The 18,162-nt window shown below is 44.0% G+C and overlaps 3 protein-coding genes and 1 long non-coding RNA gene across 4 annotated transcripts in view; 2 read left to right on the top strand and 2 right to left on the bottom strand.

The window, feature by feature from the left end:
• The window catches only part of LOC134181347 (ubiquitin carboxyl-terminal hydrolase MINDY-1-like), a 7,347-nt gene extending 3,286 nt beyond the window's left edge, over positions 1-4,061 (top strand). Inside the window, exons 6-7 of the mRNA XM_062648610.1 lie at positions 375-539; positions 3,679-4,061. Coding sequence (XP_062504594.1) covers positions 375-539; positions 3,679-3,856 — 343 coding nt within the window. The 3' untranslated portion in view covers positions 3,857-4,061. The remainder of the gene's footprint in view (positions 1-374; positions 540-3,678) is intronic.
• Positions 4,062-10,375: 6,314 nt separating this feature from the next.
• On the bottom strand, positions 10,376-11,319 carry LOC134180909 (uncharacterized). The gene is made up of 3 exons (XM_062648094.1): positions 11,308-11,319; positions 11,200-11,227; positions 10,376-11,007 (listed from the first exon to the last, which is right to left on the bottom strand). The coding sequence occupies exons 1-3, from the start codon at positions 11,317-11,319 to the stop codon at positions 10,433-10,435; spliced, it is 615 nt and encodes a 204-aa protein (XP_062504078.1). The 3' UTR covers positions 10,376-10,432.
• A 90-nt stretch (positions 11,320-11,409) lies between these two features.
• On the bottom strand, positions 11,410-11,848 carry LOC134180712 (uncharacterized). The gene is made up of 4 exons (XR_009970039.1): positions 11,758-11,848; positions 11,625-11,697; positions 11,505-11,538; positions 11,410-11,437 (listed from the first exon to the last, which is right to left on the bottom strand). It is a non-coding gene; the product is annotated as an uncharacterized LOC134180712 (long non-coding RNA).
• A 1,326-nt stretch (positions 11,849-13,174) lies between these two features.
• On the top strand, positions 13,175-14,344 carry LOC134180908 (uncharacterized). Its single transcript, XM_062648093.1, has 2 exons — positions 13,175-13,185; positions 13,522-14,344. The coding sequence occupies exons 1-2, from the start codon at positions 13,175-13,177 to the stop codon at positions 14,342-14,344; spliced, it is 834 nt and encodes a 277-aa protein (XP_062504077.1).
• Positions 14,345-18,162: the final 3,818 nt, after the last annotated feature.

Raw genomic sequence — 18,162 nt, 5'->3', positions numbered from 1 at the left:
AGGGTACTGTCTGTTTGTTTGTCTGTGTCTGTCTGTCTGTCTGGCTGGCTGTCTGTCTGTCTGTGTCTGTCTGTCTGTCTGTCTCTCTGTCTCCGTCTGTCTGGCTGTCTGTTTGGCTGTCTATCTGTGGAGATCTCATTTAGAGTGTAGAATTATTGAATTTGCATCTCTTTAGTCACACTTTATTGTCAATGCTCTGCTGTTAGCATTTAGTACTTAATTTCTATTCGAATAGAAGGAGCTTTGTATAGGCACCGGCAGTCATTTATTTACTCATGCAATACACCACAGTTTATCAGTCTGTGTGTGTACAAACTTGTAATCATCTGTCATGCGAATGCATTTGCTGTCATCTTGATTGTTGTTTTTCTCAGTTACCTGATGGCCGTCACGTTGCAGCAAAGTGAAGACGAGGCAGACGCCGCAGCTGAACAACAAACCAGCACCAACACAGCAGGACAGCCCACAAGCGCATTCGAACAGCCAGCAGTCGTTGCTCTACCAGAAGAGACGGCAAACGACTCAGCCCTTTGTTTTGAGTGAGTTCACATTCATCACATGAGTTGCTTTGTCGGTACACAGTTGTGAGTGTGTTTTGAGTGCTGGAACGTTGTGGTTCGTGCATGTTTCCTGCTGAAACATAGTTAGACATGCCAGATTGATAAATACCAAATAAAAAATAGAAAAATTGGTAACCAATCAATAAAAATAATAAATAAATAAATAAATAATTAAATAAATAATTAATAATTGGTAATGAATCAATTATTGTTTCTTTTAGTCGCAGCTGTTGTAGCAGTCTGTTGCCAGTATTGTTGTAGTTAAAGTTATTAATATCAATAAAGTTATTATAATAAAAAATAAGAAAAAATAACTAAATAATGAATATACAGTCTGGATCGTCTATAAGGTGACCGGATAAGGTAGTTCATCGGATATTGGAATAGGATGTTCAATATTCATAATCAAAACGGGTGTAGACGGCGCATCCTTGTCAAGTTCTGAAAGCTCTTGGATGTCCTGGGCAAGCTCAGACTGGCCTTCAGGGACAGTGTTGTTCTCAGTGGCTTGCATCTCAGCAGAGAACCCATCCTTCCTCCAGCAATTCTGAACAGTGGTCTCTGTCACAGACTGCCAAGCATCTTTTGCATACTTGAGGCAGTGGAGCATGTTGATGTTCTTCTTCAGGGCCTTGGTGTCCAGCTTTTCAATGGTGGGAGTATCAACTAGCCCGCCAACTTTCCTCAGCATCAGGCGGCGGTAGTTCAGCTTGAATGCGTTAATAATGCCAGCATCACACGGCTGAATAATGCTGGTCGTGTTGGGAGGGAGAAACACAACATTGACATGATCAAGGCTGTCTTGAATTGCTTCACACTTGTGTGCTGGACAGTTGTCTACCAACAAAAGAACTTTCTTGCCTTTGCGGCGAAACAGTCGATTGAACTCAAGCAGCCAATCGCAGAAGACAGTCTCTGTCATCCACCCTTTGTTGTTGCTTGTCCAGCGACCACCAAGAGCGTTAGCTGGAGTGGTGTGAGCAGCTGCCACAGCATGAGGCATCGTAGCGGTTCCAATGCCATGTAGAGGCAGCCTGGTCCCATCCATGCATGTTGCCACTGCAAACGTGATCCTATCCTTCTGCACCTTGCTGCCCTTGACGTTCTCACTCACCTGCGCAAGCGTTCTATGAGGAAGAGCTCTCCAAAACAGACCCGTCTCGTCCATGTTGAACACGCAAGAGGGATCGTTACTCACGCTACTAAACAACTCTGGCCAGACACCATCAAAGAAATTCCAGACAGCAGCGGTGTCTGCATCAGCAGACTCTCCATGATGACGTTTGGAAGTTATGCTTCATTTCTTCAGGAACCGGTGAACGTAACTCTTCCAGCCAGCGTCACTCGATGGAACATCTTTGGCATCAGCAAGACCAGCTCATTGCAGTTCTTCAGCGATGGTTTTACCCTTTGTGATAAGCAAAATCGTAACTGATGGAGTTCAGGGATCTCTCCTTGCACGTGGTGTAATATGATTCCACGCCCTTCTCTAGAACATTGCAGCGTGTGGACCAGTTTCTCTTTACACTCCTCGATCCCTTGGAAGCTAGTGCCAGCAAGGAATCTTTCTTGTGCAGAATGGTCGAGACTGTGGGGTGGGTGATGGAGAAATGACGAGCAATGTCTCCTTGGCTGGCTTTTGGGTTTTTCTCGGCATATTCAAGCATTTCAAGCTTTTTCTCAACAGTCAGACTGACTCTCTTCTGGGCCATTTTGACGACAAGAGCAGCGTACCAACAGGATTCAACCAGCGAGAACTAGCGAGCGAGAAGAAACCTCTGCTGCAATGATGAGATTCCAGAGAGCACTTGCGAACTTTAGCAAACAAGTGTGACAAGAATGTACCTTGCCCGCGTGCGCTAGATTAAAGTGTGACAAGCAAGTGCCTTGCCCGTTGCGCTAGATTGTGCAACACGTCGTATGGTAAGAGTCGACTTGCGATGTAAGAGTTGTACGACTTTTGATGAAGGAGTCATGCGACTCGTGATTGTCTATAGTAATTACCGCATATAGTAATAGAAACTCGACATTCAAAGACCCACGCTATAGACGATACAGACTGTACAAATAATTGGTAACCAAGAAATAAATAAATAAATAAAACAGTAAATAATAATTATTGGGAACATTTTTGCTGTCTGTGTTACACACATGAAGTCTATAGTAATTTCCACTGCATGTTGTGGAGTCTTTAGAAGCTTGTTGAGTGAAATAGTGTGCTTGGTAACCAATAGTAACCAATAAATAAATAAAATAAAAATAAATAATTGGTAACTAATAAATAATAAATAAATAAATATGTGTCGTTATGCCCCTCCATGATGGGCAAGTGGGGTCTTTACCCCCAGCTGGGCACCCACCAACCTGGCAGGTGAGCCCAGCAGGGAACATGTTTCTGTGTAGTCCACACGACGATCAATGACTAGCCAATTCGATATAGATTGCAGGCATTGCAGTGACCACGAACTCGTGAACAGTATGCCTAGTTCATATCAATGACCATCAAGAAAGTGCGGAACGTCATTGTCAATGGACCGTTCGCCAGACCACAGAAACTCCCCAACGACTGAAATGAGTCATAGTCAGAGATAAAGCTAGAGAAACATGAGAAAGAAAGACAGCTAAGTTTCATAATTTACTGTCGTGACACTGGGGTTTGAACCCCCAAACCATGGAGTGGTAGCCATTGTCGCTAATGACTAAGCCACGACGGTGACTCATATGTAAATAATAAGTAAATAATTAATTAATTATTTATTTAAAGCACCACATAATAAATAAATAAAAAATAAAAAATACTAAATAATAATTATTGGTAAACACTTGCTGTCAGTGTTACACACACGAAGTCTATAGTAAGTTTCTTTGCATGTTTTGGAGTCTGTACAAGCTTGTCAAGTGAAATAGTGTATGTTTGGGCACATTGGTTTTATGATAAATGCCACATCCTCGTCCACAATTTATGCCTCGATTGAAATGCTCATAGATCATGTGACTGACTAATGTATTCTGTGTGTGTGTGTGTGTTGATGGTAATACGTTGTCTCTTTACTTGTTTGTGTGTTTGCTTGGTGACACTTCCTGGTCACTGATCTTCAACTGTTTGTGTTTGTTCTAGTCGTCAACTCGCTCTCGAGCTACATCGCGAAGAAATTGATCAACTGCAGCGGCAACGTTCGGCGTATCAAGCTTCGATGTCGAGAGGTGCCACGCATGCAGGTCATCGACCTGCCATGCATCAGACCACAACGTCCATTCCTCGGGAGCGACGAAACAGCGGCTGCACAATTTTGTAAGAGACTCATTACTTGTACAAGCGTAAAACATTTTGATGACGTCATTAAGGTAGTATGACGTCATCAAGGTAAAAGGTTAACGACTGGCGTTGGCGTAATGAGCGGTTGTTGCTAGTCGTGTGTTTACTGACAAGTTTGTATGGCTTCTGTGTGGCTGATTTGATATTAATGACTGCAAGTACAATGACAGTTGAACTTTTGTCAATGTTGGCTGCACTGACCGCTTGTTGTATTGACAGAATTTGTGTAGATGAGACACCTTAGGTGATATGGGATACAGTAAATAGTATTTTTGAGATGGATTGTGTTTTGTTATCTGCTGTGCTCTGCTCTTTGGCATTGTTACTTATGATCTGTTGACTGGTGGTGTTTGTTGTTGAATTCGTCTGTCTGTAGACGTTGTGACTGAGTTATTGAACAGATTTGCTTTATTAATAACTAATTGCTAATGCTGGCTTTTAGCAAAGTAGTTGATATCAATACTGCACAAGCTATTACAAGTGAATGATTGCGTTCATACTGTTTTAGCTGCAAAGACGTTTAGCACATGCACATCTTATTATTGTTGTGTTGTGGTTTTATGTTACGACTTGAACTGTTCTTGCTGCTCACTTGAGACACACAGAGCAGGTCAGCTCTCGACCATTGACGTAGGGAGGGCAAGGAAGTGATCCACATACAGCCTCAACAGGGAAAAATCCATTACCGTTGTTATTAGAACTACTTCCAACTGTTCCCTCTGCGTTGTAGTCGACACAATGGTACATGCTTCTTCCTGAATGATTATGTCGTTCTGCCATGAGATATCCATAGTATGCTCTACTCCATCCACTGGGACAGACGTTCTTTGCTGGTAACATGAACTGAGTGTTCTTATTGGCAGCGTAACACACAGCACAAGGAACATCGTGTTCATGTAACCCTCTGTTGTTGAACAGATAAATTTCTTGATCAAATTCATACTCTGCTCCATAAATGTAACTTGCTCCTTGAATACCGCTTCTGTAATTTCCCCATATAGGATCAAGTGGAAGACACTGAGTGTTAGCTCCACCTCCGCCTTCATTCCATTTTGATCCAGCAGCGACTCCAGAGTAGAGAGTTTGTACTCCATGAGCCGAGCATTTCTTCCTTCCCCATTGAATGTAAGTAACACCACTCGTACCTGTTGGATCACGAGCAGCTGTAGAAAACAAAATACAATATTTTGTTACTTTTTAATTCAAAAGACAAGAAAGTATCTAGATGATGCAATAAACTAACGTATTCCGGGTTCTCCTCTAGCACCTTTGATTCCAGCTGGTCCGACATCTCCTTTTCTTCCTTTTGGACCTGTTGGACCTGGTTTGCCAGTATGACTGTTGCCTTTGGGTCCACTTGGTCCAACGTCTCCACTAGCACCTTTGTTTCCAACTGGTCCAATGTCTCCTTTCTCTCCTTTTACACCTGCTGGACTTCCACAACCAGTTTGAATTGATTTTCCAGGAACGCCAGGAACACCTGGATGGCCTAAGATTTATCGTGTTCAGTTAGATTAATTAATCAAGAGAACAGTGAAGTAAAAAGCAATAATTAGTTCTTACCATCACGACCAGGAAGACCTACAAGACAAATGCATAGATGTGTGAATTCATGTAATTTTTCAAATTAATAATACATTTAAAATAATAATTGAAATTTATTTTTGCATAAATTTTTTAATGTATAAAACAAGTAGAGTACCCTCCACATTAACGTGAAGGTTGACTAGTTTCAGATTGTTTCTTGTATCATCAAATGCACAGAAAGCAGAGGTGGACGTGCACGCAGCATGTACTGTAGTCAAGTTAGAGAGCATGCAAATTTATTTTTGATGTCACAAGAGTCGAGGTCTTACTGTTACTAGATGCAATCTCTTTTGTACAGTGTACTACACTTTATACTTTAGTAGGTAGTGGCAGTTAATTAAAGCAGTATCTTGTGATGCCAGAAGTTTAATTTTTGTAGCAACTACCCAAGTAGCTTAGAACTGAAGTTTAGTGTCATTTCAAAACTAGTCTTTGTGGTCTGTAGTATAGTTGTGTCAAAAAGAGACTTTGGTAATAATAGAAAGTTAAATGCGTTTTTAAGTGAATTTTTTACTTACCGTCTCTTCCAGGCAATCCGGGTGGACCTATACAGTAAACGTCAAGTAGTATTATCTAGATGCTCCATTAGGGTGTCTTACCACGACTGCAAATGGGACTGCTTTGCTGGGTGTGGCTCTAAATCAACAAAAGTGTTAGACAGTTGTAGAAACTTGTAGAGATTGTTGCACGACATTGTCACAACTGACTTACTGCTTGTCTTACCTGACTCACTGACTGTCCATTGACCGTGAAAAAGAAGATGAGATCCAGAATTAAAGTATAAATTGCAACAAACCTTTACAACACATATCGATCGTTCTCATCTGTATACAAAAACTAATTCTACTTGCTTGAAAAAAGCCATTCTTGTAGCTAGAGAACAAGTAATCAAATCCAAAAGAGTCTGCAAGTCGTCTCTTTCTCGATCTCTGCAGCAAGTTGTCTGCTAGACCCTCATTCACGTATCCTTTATAACTATCACACATTTGGCTTCCGTCATCTAGAAGACACGGACTAACGTTGTAGAGCTGTCCGGTTACATCACCTTCCCGTGCAGTACTATCTGGTTCTATGACAGCTAGTAAACAATGAAAATAATCTGCACGGTAATGGACAATTCCAACTCCATCTAAGGGTATCTTTTCTGCAGACTGTCCGTCGTTAGCTCAAAGCTTGCTAACGGTAAAAGACACCAGGCATGCATGAGGAAATTTAGCTGCGAGTCGCTGTGAGAAACCGTGAAGAGTGACGTACGACCCGGATCTCTTCTCTAGGGCAAGCGCGCCGAGTTCTACCAAAGTGAGTTTTTACTGACTCGTTGAGGAGAGTCGTGAGCAAGACACGCTTTTGTCCTGTCAATATATAGTGTTACATGCAGGATTTGCGAGACGAGGTGGACAAAACTTGTCCTTGATGACTAGCCGTGACCTCTAGAATGGGAGGACAAGCTTCGATCACGATGCTACGAGGTACGCCCACTTTTATAGACGTTTTGTAGCGAGAGAACAGGCAGAATTTTGCAGACAAGAGACCGTCCGTCGTTAACTGAATACTTGCTACTACCGGACATGGTTTATCTTGCAGTAAAGACACCAGACACGTTCTCATCGACATGGTATCGTTGTCATAGACATTGTTAGCCTCGCAAGCCAGGCTCTTTCGCGCAGTCGCTGAGCTAAACGCACGTGAATCACGCGAGGAGGAGGAACTTTTGCCGGAATTGCTCCAGCGCGAGAAGAGCCTGGTCGCTTTCGAGGTTTCATAGCTTGGATAAGGCTAATTCGATTAGCTAAGCATGTAGATAGGAAGTTGAGTAACGACGCGGCATCGCTTCACGCACTGGCTTGTTTTGAGCGAAGTACGTAGTTGACATCATCGTTCGCTTATATATAGACAGCTCAGCCATGTAATATTCTGCAGTGTCACGACTCCTTTTCAGCATTCAGTTTCGCCAACAGTACACCGCCGAATCTAGACGACTACCAATCTGCAGCGCGGTAGTTTGAGAAATGAATTCATGTATTGTACGCGGTTAGTGCATGTAGCACTCAGAGTCCATGCATTGAAACAAGTCGTACGTAGTACACAACACATGCAACTACGAGTTAACTCTACACTTCCAGAACATGGTAGATCCACTGCACTGCTGTTTTCCCACGCCTAGTATAGGTGTTTACCAGTTCTGAGCCAAACCAATATCGTAAAAAGAGCTGCTTGCTAGGTCGAAAGTACTTTCACACGTTCATTTCGGATAGACTGCGTTGGCAATACTCGCCATCTGATCACGACGTCAACTCCGTTCCCGTCTGGAGAGGTCAACAAGCTGTATGGCACTGCTTTGATGAACCGTTGAGTGAAACAGGGCCGGCAGTTCTCACACCATTTTCACCACAGACTCTAGATGTCCGAGTAGATGTGCAAGAGTGGTGAACACTTCTACGTCGGTTTCAATTCGCGCAAACCTGCAGATGAGTTCAGTAGAAAGAAACGTTGCTGGAAAGTGTAGGTTCACCGGACCAGTCCGATGTAGGCCATTCCTGGGCTCATTATTCACCAGCACTTCGTCCATCAACAGCGTCACTGGCTTTCGTGTTCAAGCGCTTTCCGCGGAGGGCTTGTTTTCACTTCATGTATCAAACGCAATTACATTAGCGAGCTCTTTAGGAAATCGAATTGGTCTTATCCTAGCTATAAAACCGGATCGGGGGTCTGACGTTTTCGAAAGCGACCAGGCTCTTCTCGCGCTGAAGCATTTCCGGCAAAAGCTCCTCCGGCTTGCGAGGCTAGTATCGTTGTCACCAGACACGGTATCTAACCACGGTCGCCGTGAGATACCGTGAGTAAAGAGCGATTCTGTAGCTACGGTTTCTACTGACTTTTGGCTGCGTGAGAAACCTACAAGAGTCCTAGTGAAGTTGAGCAAGACAAGTGACTGTGCTGTTTACATTTCATGTGTGTCCATACAGTAGGGTCAAGAAGCAAACTTTGAAGCATCAGTCTCCTCTGTCAATCGCTCCGAAACGAATGCGGCTACAATGAAATCGATATCATAGATAGTCAAGGAAAACATCGATCCAATGGCATACTACACCCGAGCAATCGTAACCGCATTGCGAGTTTGTATATAGATAGACAAATTTTGGGGAGGTCTCTGGCCCCAAGTCCCCCATAGCTACGCCGCTGGTCAAGGAGGGTACGAATTAAATATTATATTGTGAACAAATTAAATTGAAAAAGCATGATGAGAGAATTTCTTCTCAGTTGTAAAGGGTCTGTAATGACGTACCCGTGTGCAATCAGAACTAGAAAACATGGAAGCACTATACAGTGCTGAACCCTAAGCGCCGCGCGCGAAAAATTGACCTCTTTCCAGTTCCGCGTACATTTGTTGTAGAACCTCGCTAATTCGAACAGCCCCATAGCAAGCCTTGTTTGCATTAGTGAATTTGTTCGGACTAGGGAAGTTGCTGGGACTCCCTACGTTTACTTGCAAGCATGTACAAATTAACACCACGTGCACGTCACTAGAAACACAAGCATATGCATCCCAACACTTGTTTATACAGTGAGAAAGGACAGGCAGTCTTATCATCAAACGGTAAATCACTTTGATGCGGCGCTTTGTCGCAGGTTCACCTTACTCTCTGTTCACTTACTCTCTGTTCACTTACTCTCTGTTCGCTATGGCCTTTAAAGTACACTCGAAAGTCATGATCAGTAATCAAAATTGGAACTTCCTGCGTGACTCCGCCTATACTAGAGGACAAACTCCAACAACGTTAACCATATGTCGAGATTACACGAGCGATAAAAGTGAACGCACGCTATACATTCCAAAGTTGGTCGTTTTCGTCGAATCGTCGAGTCGGTATTTCCGTCGAGTCGGTCGGTCGCCACTTCCGGTAAGACGACTACTATAACCCTACTATAACCCTTGCTACGCTTAGGGTTAAAAAAACGAGTCTCAATGGGTGCACCCCGGTGACACCGCCTGCATGGATCCGTCATCCGTGACTGTTACAACTACTCATGTACTGAATTGTGACTAGAATCGATTGACTCGATTTTTATGTGTGCATATACAGACCACAGCTAACAAGTAACTAGCACACAGAATGCGAAAATTCTAATTTGCAAAAAGTTTTACAAAATTAACAATAAATGAGTGTCAAGAAACAATGCAGTTCATCTCCTGTGTTTACTTGTTTTCAAGTGAAAAACTGACCGCTTGGTCTATTAGATCAGCTAGACCTTTGTAATAGGTGATATGTAATACAAACAAATATTTTTGAGATGGGTTGCACTGTACTGGGTATGTGAAGCCGGACGCAGTTTCAGGTGGTACTGTAGATGGTCACTTCTTTAGTTGATAAATTGATTTTGATGAGGTAGAAATAGTTAGCATGACGATACAAATTTGCCAAAGTAAAAATGTACGGCTTGAGCGATGCTGTTGTGCAAGCTTTTGCATGGAAGCAGGAATTCAGATTTAGTTTGATCAAGGGGTCTTATAGTAGTGCGCACTTGGTATTTACTAAACACTCATTTTTAGTTGGCTTGTTGGTGTGTCTTGTTGGCTTGCCACTTATAAATTACAGCAATTGATGGTTTCTAAAGTTGTAGTATCTGCTACAAGCAGGTATGGGTTTAGCTGAGGGTCTTGCTAAGGTCTAAAGTGCAGCTTATCTATATGCTTTCCTCTTTATGTTAACTGTCTTTGTTACTCGTGACTGTTGACTGGTGGTGTTGTCTCATCGAGGTCGTCTTTCTACACTTGTGATTGAACAGTTTTGTTTTATTAGCTAATTGCAATTGACATGTAGCAAAGTAGTTGATACGACTAGTGAATAAGATATACAAGTATACAACTGTTTCGTGTTCACAGCTTTTCTAGGAAAGACAAGACATGAAATCCTACTCTTCTGTTGTATTGTGGTTGTGTTCTATGTCAAAACGTTCTTGTTTTTTGTCACTTGAGACACACAGAGCAGGTAAGCTCTCGACCGTCAACGTAGGGAGGACAAGGAAGTGATCCACATCGAGCCTCAACAGGGTAAAATGTAGACTGGTCCTTATTTGGAGCACCTCCAACTGTTCCTTCTGCCCTGTGGTCAACACAAAGGTATGTGTTACTTCCTGCATGATTATACTTTTCTGCCATGAGATATCCATAGTATGCCCTGCTCCATCCACTGGGACAAATGTTTTTTGCTGGTAACATGAATTGAGTGTTCTTAGTGGCAGAGTAACACACAGCACAAGTAACATCGTTGTCAGCCAATCTTTTGTTTTCAAATGGTTGAATGCCTTGCCACAATTCGTACTCTGCTCCAAAAATAAAACTTGCTCCTTGAACGCCATCTTTATAATTTCCCCAAACAGGATCAAGTGGAAGACACTGAGTGTTAGCTCCATCCCCTTTACTCTTGTAGTGTGATCCAGCAGCGACTCCAGAGTAGAGAGTTTGTACTCCATATGCAGAGCATTTCTTCCTTCCCCACTGAACGTAGGTAACACCACTCGTACCGTATGGACCACGAGCAGCTGTAGAAAACAAAATACAACATTCTTACTTAATTGCTTGTGTACGTAGTTTGTATACGTAGTTAATTAGTTAAGCTCAGTAAAGACAGCGTACTATGCAACCAATGCAATAAACTAACGTGTTCCGGGTTGTCCTCTAGCACCTTTGGCTCCAGCTGGTCCAACGCTTCCTTTCTCTCCTTTTGGACCTACCGAACTCGTGCTGCCGGATGAAATAGCCCTTCCAGGAATGCCAGGAAGTCCTAATTAGCGTAAAATCAACTATTTTACTACAAAACCACCAATAAGCAATCATCTTACCATCTCGACCATGGAGACCTAAAGAAGAAATAAACAAATAAGTAAGCAAATAAATAAATAAACAAACAAGTAAGTAAATGCTTAGCAACTATATTTTACTTACCGTCTCTTCCGGGCAGTCCGGGTGGACCTACAGCAAAAACGTCTGTTGTTATTATTATCATTTATAATTTAAATGCTCGAATTTAGAGTCTTACCACGACTGCAGATGGGACTGCTGTGGGCTTTGCTCTAAAACAAGAAATAAGTTTTGTAGAAGAGTTTGAGAAACTTGTAGAGATTGCTATACACGACAACTAACTGATTGCTCGTCTTACCTGACTTACTGACTGTCCATTGACCGTGACCGTAAAGATCAAATCCAGAAATAAAGTACAAAATGCAATAAACCTTTAAAACATTCGAAACATATCACCCGTTCTCATTAGACAAAAGACTGATTTCGCTTACTTGAGAAAAGTCATTCTTGTTGCTAACAAGTATTCAGATCCAAAAGAGTCTGCAAGTCTCTTCTCTCCTCGGTCTCTGCAGTAAATTGTCTGCTATCCTCATTCACGTATCCTTTATATCTAGCAGCACACACTGATGATGTAATCATTTTTGTTTATTCCGTCATCTAGAAGACGCGGATAGCCGCTTCTTACGTTCTCTAGAGCTGGTGGGTTCATCATCTTCCCGTGCACTATCTGATTCTGTGAGTGTAAACAAAGAAAATAATCTGCACGGTAACGTTGATAAAGTAACAATCCTGACTCCATTTATAGTATAGCTTTTGCAGACACGAGACCGGCCGTTGTTTGGTAGTGTCATCCTAATTAATACGCGAACACTCTGGAACGCCCACTTCCATCTGTCCACATCTCTGTAACTGGCAGATCGACACGACGCCGGTCTCGGATCGTCGCGAAACGCGGTGGGCCGGTCGATATCGCAAGTCCGAGACGAACGGTCGCGTTGGATTTCGCCTCGACTTCCTCCGACGGCACGAAACGAGACTTTGGCGAACTGAAATGAGATGCGCGGAACACTCGGGAACGCCCACTTCCGTCTATCCACATGTCTGTCTGTCTGCAACGCGCTGATCGATACGACGCCGGTCGGTGGGCCGGTCGAGATCGCAATTCCGAGACGAACGGTCGAGGCGGATTGAGCCGGAGTTTGTTTGCTCAATCAATTAACTGAGTATGCGGATGTGACGTGCGCTCGCCAGTCACTGTACGCCATCCTCTAGTTCCCAGAGTACAAGATGTGCCGGCTCACCTGGCCGCTTTTGCGTGCGTGCGTGCGTCCGTGTGTCACGGAAGGTGCGTCTTCTTTGCAGAAGTGGCGTACAACGATAGATTGCCACCGCCCATAGGGCGGGTAGTACTAGTACATAATAATCGGACACCGGTGTACGGAAATCAGACGAAGATTTCTTGTCTCTAAGGCATGAGTGTAGAGAGTAGTCATACGGTAACACGACATGCTAGATTCAGCTTGATCACTTGGCGTATTGTTGTTTACGGTGACAAAATTGAACTTCCGCTGTTCTTCCGTATATCGTATATCAAATATTGGACAGCCGCCGGTTTTTGCTTTCGACGGTACCACAGTTCATTGCCTGCCCCTTGAAATAATAGGTACACGTCTCTTCTACTCGCAGTGATAACAACAGATCGGCAGCTCTAGACGTTGCCCTTCAGGAAGCTGGAGAAGAGGGGCGGGTCTTTTTCTCTAGTATCGGACACCCGAGTTTGCTTGATGCCAGTGCAAATAGGCGAGAACCGCGATGAATTGTGTTAAATAGAGTAGGTCAACTCTTACCACCAATGCATGTACAACGTACGTCTCCTTGATTTGAACTCGCGTACGGCATTCGCATTCCATGGCAGTGTGGTATATGTAACAGTAGTAGTGTGATTAGTGGGCGTGCACTTGCTATATAAACGTTTGTAATCATAAATATTGGGAGTCGGTACTTGACCGTCAAGGACTGTTGTTGTCTCGGTATCCAAGCGATCCTCGTCCGTGTTGTCTACTCGTATAGTAGCATTACATCTGGTGTCAAGGAGTGGGATTTCCTGAGTGGATTTGAGCGACCAGGAATCGAACATCGCGGAAATCGCCGAAGAGGTGCAGCATGAAGTGCAGCCGAACGTAGTTGTTCAAGTCCCTCGTACGCCACAGCTGCCAGAATCGTTTGGTGACGATGATTTCGAGCTCTGGGTGAAGCGCTTTGACATCTGCGCGAAGGCGAATCGGTAATTGGGATGCAGACGAGAAACTACTAAGGCTTCCGCTGCTGCTGAAAGAAAGGGCATTCGCTGTATATGAAAGGCACGCAACTGCCGAGTCGTACGATGACCTGGTAAAAGGGATCAAGCAGTCTTTTGCCCCGGACACAGAAGAAGCTCGTCGATTAGCGCATCGACAGCTGCAAGACCGGAAGATGCAGGCTGGAGAGGATGTAGAGGTCTTCCTACGAGCGTTAGAGCGGCTGATCGATCGGGCAGCGCCGAATTTGCCTAACGAACTTCGTAATAGGCAATTGATCGATTACTTTCTGGAGGGTTTGCCAACGCCTGTCGCGGATCAATTGTTCATCCTCGCACCTAAAACGCTTGAAGATACGGTTACGCGAGCTAGGGAGTTGATGCTGTTGGAGAAGCGCAGAGGCTTGCGAGCTAGGCGAATCGCTGGCGTAACGGCGTGTGAGGATGACGACGAAGAAGAGAGTGCGTCGGGTCACATTATGAGAGCAATGCGAGCTATATCAGATCGACTGGACACTCTCGAGAAGACATCACACCCGGTAAGAGGGGAGGCGAAGCAGACGCAACGGAATGTCAAACAAGTGCAATGTTTTGGTTGTGGTGAGTACGGACATTACAAGCGGTTTTGTCCTACTAATGATGTATCCAGATATCGTGGGAAGGACATTGGTCCATGTTATGTTTGTGGTGAGTTAGGTCATTTGGCACGGGCGTGTTCTCGCAGAAGAATGGTGTTGGGGCGTGACAAAGTGACAGATGCGAACAAATGCAGAGTACAATGAAGCCTCTAATGAAGAAGGCGGTTTCGAGAGGAAGCAAGAGTTCATTTGGTAAGCCGGAGAAAAAACACATTGCATCATGTCGTTGGACTCGGAAGGTATTTAGTGATTCGTCGTCGTTGTTGGTGTCCGTTGTTATTGGAGGGAAGGCATGGAATTGTTTGGTAGACACTGGGGCGTCAGTTTCCGTGATTTCACACAAATGGCTAGAAACATTTACCGGTGAACAATCACAGTTGGACATGCAAATAGGTTCTTTGCCTGAAGGGTTTGCACTCAAGAATGTAGATAGCTCTAACATTCAGGTGACAGGGAGTTGTCATTAGTGATTAGGATGAGTGAATGGACTATCTCTCACAAGTTTGTTGTGGCTAATGTTGACATACCAGGACTCATCTTAGGGATTGACTTCTTGTCACAACATGCAGTAGTTTTGGATCTAAAGGAGAGACTGTTGCGTCTGAAGACACCTTCAGTTGGTTTGTGTTTTCTTGCAGTAAGGCATAGCTTTACCATGCCGAGTACCAGTAGGCGTATGATCAAGGGTCAAGTTGTGGATTCTGAAGGGAGGCCATGCTGTCTTACTGGGGCAAGGGTGATTGAGCCGAATGCTGGTTTTGTTGATAAAACGGGTGTTATGGTTGCTAGAGCATTAGTAGACGGAGAACAAGGTGAAGTGCCAGTGCAGTTATTGAATCTTCGAGACACAACTTTTGTGAAGACACGAGCAGTAATAACAGAACTGGTTGACATTGAGGAGGTGAGTACAGTAGAGCAGTCAGGTTTAGTGTGTGGAATGGTGGCTACGGAGATGAACGACACTGAGAACTTTTTGAGTATCTTTCATTTGGACCATCTTGGTGACAAGGAAAGAAACGAGCTGTCACGAGTACTGCTTAAGTATCATAGTGTCTTTTCGACTGGACCTATGGACATAGGTACGACAGGGGTAGTGGAGCATAAGATACCTACGGGCACAGCACAGCCTGTGAAACAACTACCACGTAGAATACCACACACACTGAAAGAGGAGGTTGACAAACAGGTGACACTAATGTTGGACACAGGAATAGTGAGTTGTTCAAATAGTCCGTGGTCCTCGCCTGTAGTTCTCGTGAAGAAACGAGATGGTGGTGTCAGATTTTGTATTGATTACCGACGTTTGAATGCTGTCACAGTAAAGGATAGTTACCCTCTCCCAAGAATAGATGACACGTTGGATGCATTATCGGGTGCGAGGTATTTCACTACCTTAGACTTAGAGCAGGGTACTGGCAGGTGCCGGTAGCAGAGGAAGACAAAAAGAAAACTGCTTTTGTTACGCAAAAGGGTTTGTGGCAATTTAACAAAATGCCTTTTGGATTGGCCAATGCGCCTGCAACCTTTCAGCGGATGATGGAGGTAGTACTAGCAGGGTTACAGTGGTGGGAGTGCCTAATTTACCTAGATGACGTAATCGTGTTTTCGTCGAGCTTGGACAAGCACATGCAAAGGCTGGGACTAGTGTTTGAAAGATTGGAAAAGGCTAATCTGAAGCTAAAGCCTAGTAAGTGTCAGTTTGTGCGATCAGAAGTGTGTTATCTGGGACATACAGTATCGGAAAAGGGACTCCAACCGAATAGCGAAAGGGTTAAAGCAGTGAGCGAATACCCAAGTCCCAAGGATGTGAGCCAACTGAAAACCTTTCTTGGTATGGCCGGGTATTATAGGCGATTTATACCTAATTTCTCTGAGACTGCTGCACCACTATACGAACTTTTGAAGAAGAAGAAACCATTTGAGTGGTCTGTAAGCTGTGAGAAAGCATTTACAGAGATACGAGAAAAGATGGCTACAAGGCCTGTGTTGTCTTTTCCAGACTTTAGTCTACCTTTTGAGTTATCTGTGGATGCTAGTGAGATTGGTTTGGGTGCAGTACTCCAACAGACAGTTGAGGGCTCAGAACGCGTAGTGAGTTTTGCGAGTAGGACATTGCACCAACATGAAAAGAACTATTCAACCATCGAAAAGGAGATGCTAGCAATTGTCTGGGCCATAGGCCACTTCCGATGTTACCTTTACGGTAAACCGTTCTTGCTTAAGACAGATCATCAACCACTGGTCTGGTTGAAGAGCATGAAAGAGCCTCAAGGAAGGTTAGCTAGATGGTTAGCCGCACTAGCAGAATACGAGTTTTCTGTACAACACATCCCCGGGAAAGCGAATGTGCCAGCTGATGCTCTGTCAAGAAGAGTAGGGGGGGGGGGGGGGCAGAACAGTGGAGAACAAGAGAAAGTAGAGGCATATGGTACAGAAACTCTGGACGAAGTAATGGCTCCTTACTCTGTAAATGCAGTCGGATTTGAAGCAGATTGGAAGTTAGATGAAATGGCAATGCTGCAGAGACAAGACCAGGTATTAGCTGAAGTCATCTATCGGCTGGAACACCAACATAAGCCACCTAGGTCTTGGAGTCAAGATGTAAGTTTGAGATCATACAAACGATTGTATTACCAGTTACACATCAGGAATGGAGTGTTACATAGGGAAAGGTACCCGGCTCTACCTGGTGGACGGTGGGAAAAGAAAGAAGCTTTATTTATTCCAAGTGCAATGATACATGATGTACTCAAGGAGGTACACGACAAGGCAGGACATATGGGTGTTGAGAAGACCTTGGCTAGGCTTGAGGAGAGAGCATGGTGGCCTGGGTATACTACGGATGTGATGGACTGGGTTCGTTGTTGTGTGGTGTGTGCAAGAAGGAAAGGACCAGCAGTGAATCCAAGAGCGCCATTGATGAGCGTACCGATTGGGTCACCCATGGAAATGCTGGCCATGGATATTTTGAGTCCTCTTCCTGTTTCGAACAACGGAAATAAATACTTGTTAGTGGTTTCTGATTACTATACAAAGTGGCCAGAGGTTTTTCCGTTGCCTGATCAGAAAGCTACCACTGTTGCAAAAGTACTGTACAATGAAGTAATATCAAGGTTTGGGGTGCCACTTGTGTTGCATAGTGACCAGGGAAGGAATTTCGAAGGATCAGTGATGAGAGAGCTATGGATTTTGCTGGGGATGAAATAGGCAAAAACAACACCATACCACCCTCAGTGTGATGGTTTGGTTGAGAGGTTAAACAGAACACTATTAGATCTTTTAGCGAAACATGTGGATGAGAATCAGAAGAATTGGGACGAGTGGATTGCGACGGTGTTGATGGTTTACAGATTAGCGAAACAGTCATCAGCACAGGAAACACCGTTTAAACTAATGTTTGGAAGGGATGGACGACAACGGTTAGATGTTATCATGGAAGGAAAAGAACAAGTACCACAGTTAACGTCAGAATACGTTTCGGCTCTAAGTGAAGCACAGATGAAGAGTATGGAAAATGTTAGAGAATGTTTGGCAGAGGCACAACAGAATCAAGCAAAGTCATATAACAAGGAAATTGAAGTAAGGCATTAATACCAACAAGGAGACTTGGTTTGGCTATATAGTCCGGCAGTAAAGAAGGGTCATGTGAAGAAGTTATCAAGTTCGTGGAAAGGGCCATACAGGGTACTGAGAAAGAAAGGAGACGTGAATTACTTGGTGAAAAATGTCAAGAAGGGAGCTGCTTCTTGGAAGGAGGAACTTTTGCCGGAATTGCTCCAGCGCGAGGAGAGCCTGGTCGCTTTCGAGGTTTCATAGCTTGGATAAGGCTAATTCGATTAGCTAAGCATGTAGATAGGAAGTTGAGTAACGACGCGGCATCGCTTCACGCACTGGCTTGTTTTGAGCGAAGTACGTAGTTGACATCATCGTTTGCTTCTAGTACGTATATAGACAGCTCAGCC

The sequence above is a fragment of the Corticium candelabrum genome, chromosome 6, assembly GCF_963422355.1.
Source record: "Corticium candelabrum chromosome 6, ooCorCand1.1, whole genome shotgun sequence".
Taxonomy (NCBI): domain Eukaryota; kingdom Metazoa; phylum Porifera; class Homoscleromorpha; order Homosclerophorida; family Plakinidae; genus Corticium; species Corticium candelabrum.
Note: the sequence above shows the minus strand (reverse complement) of the source record. Positions and strands in the feature narration are given on the sequence as shown.

Excerpts from the sequence above, each read along its gene's own strand:
- LOC134180909 (XM_062648094.1), bottom strand. Across the intron at positions 11,008-11,199 it reads CATCCGGCAGCACGAGTTCG|CTGCTCGTGGTCCATACGGT; the intron begins GTAGGTCCAAAA and ends TGTTTTCTACAG.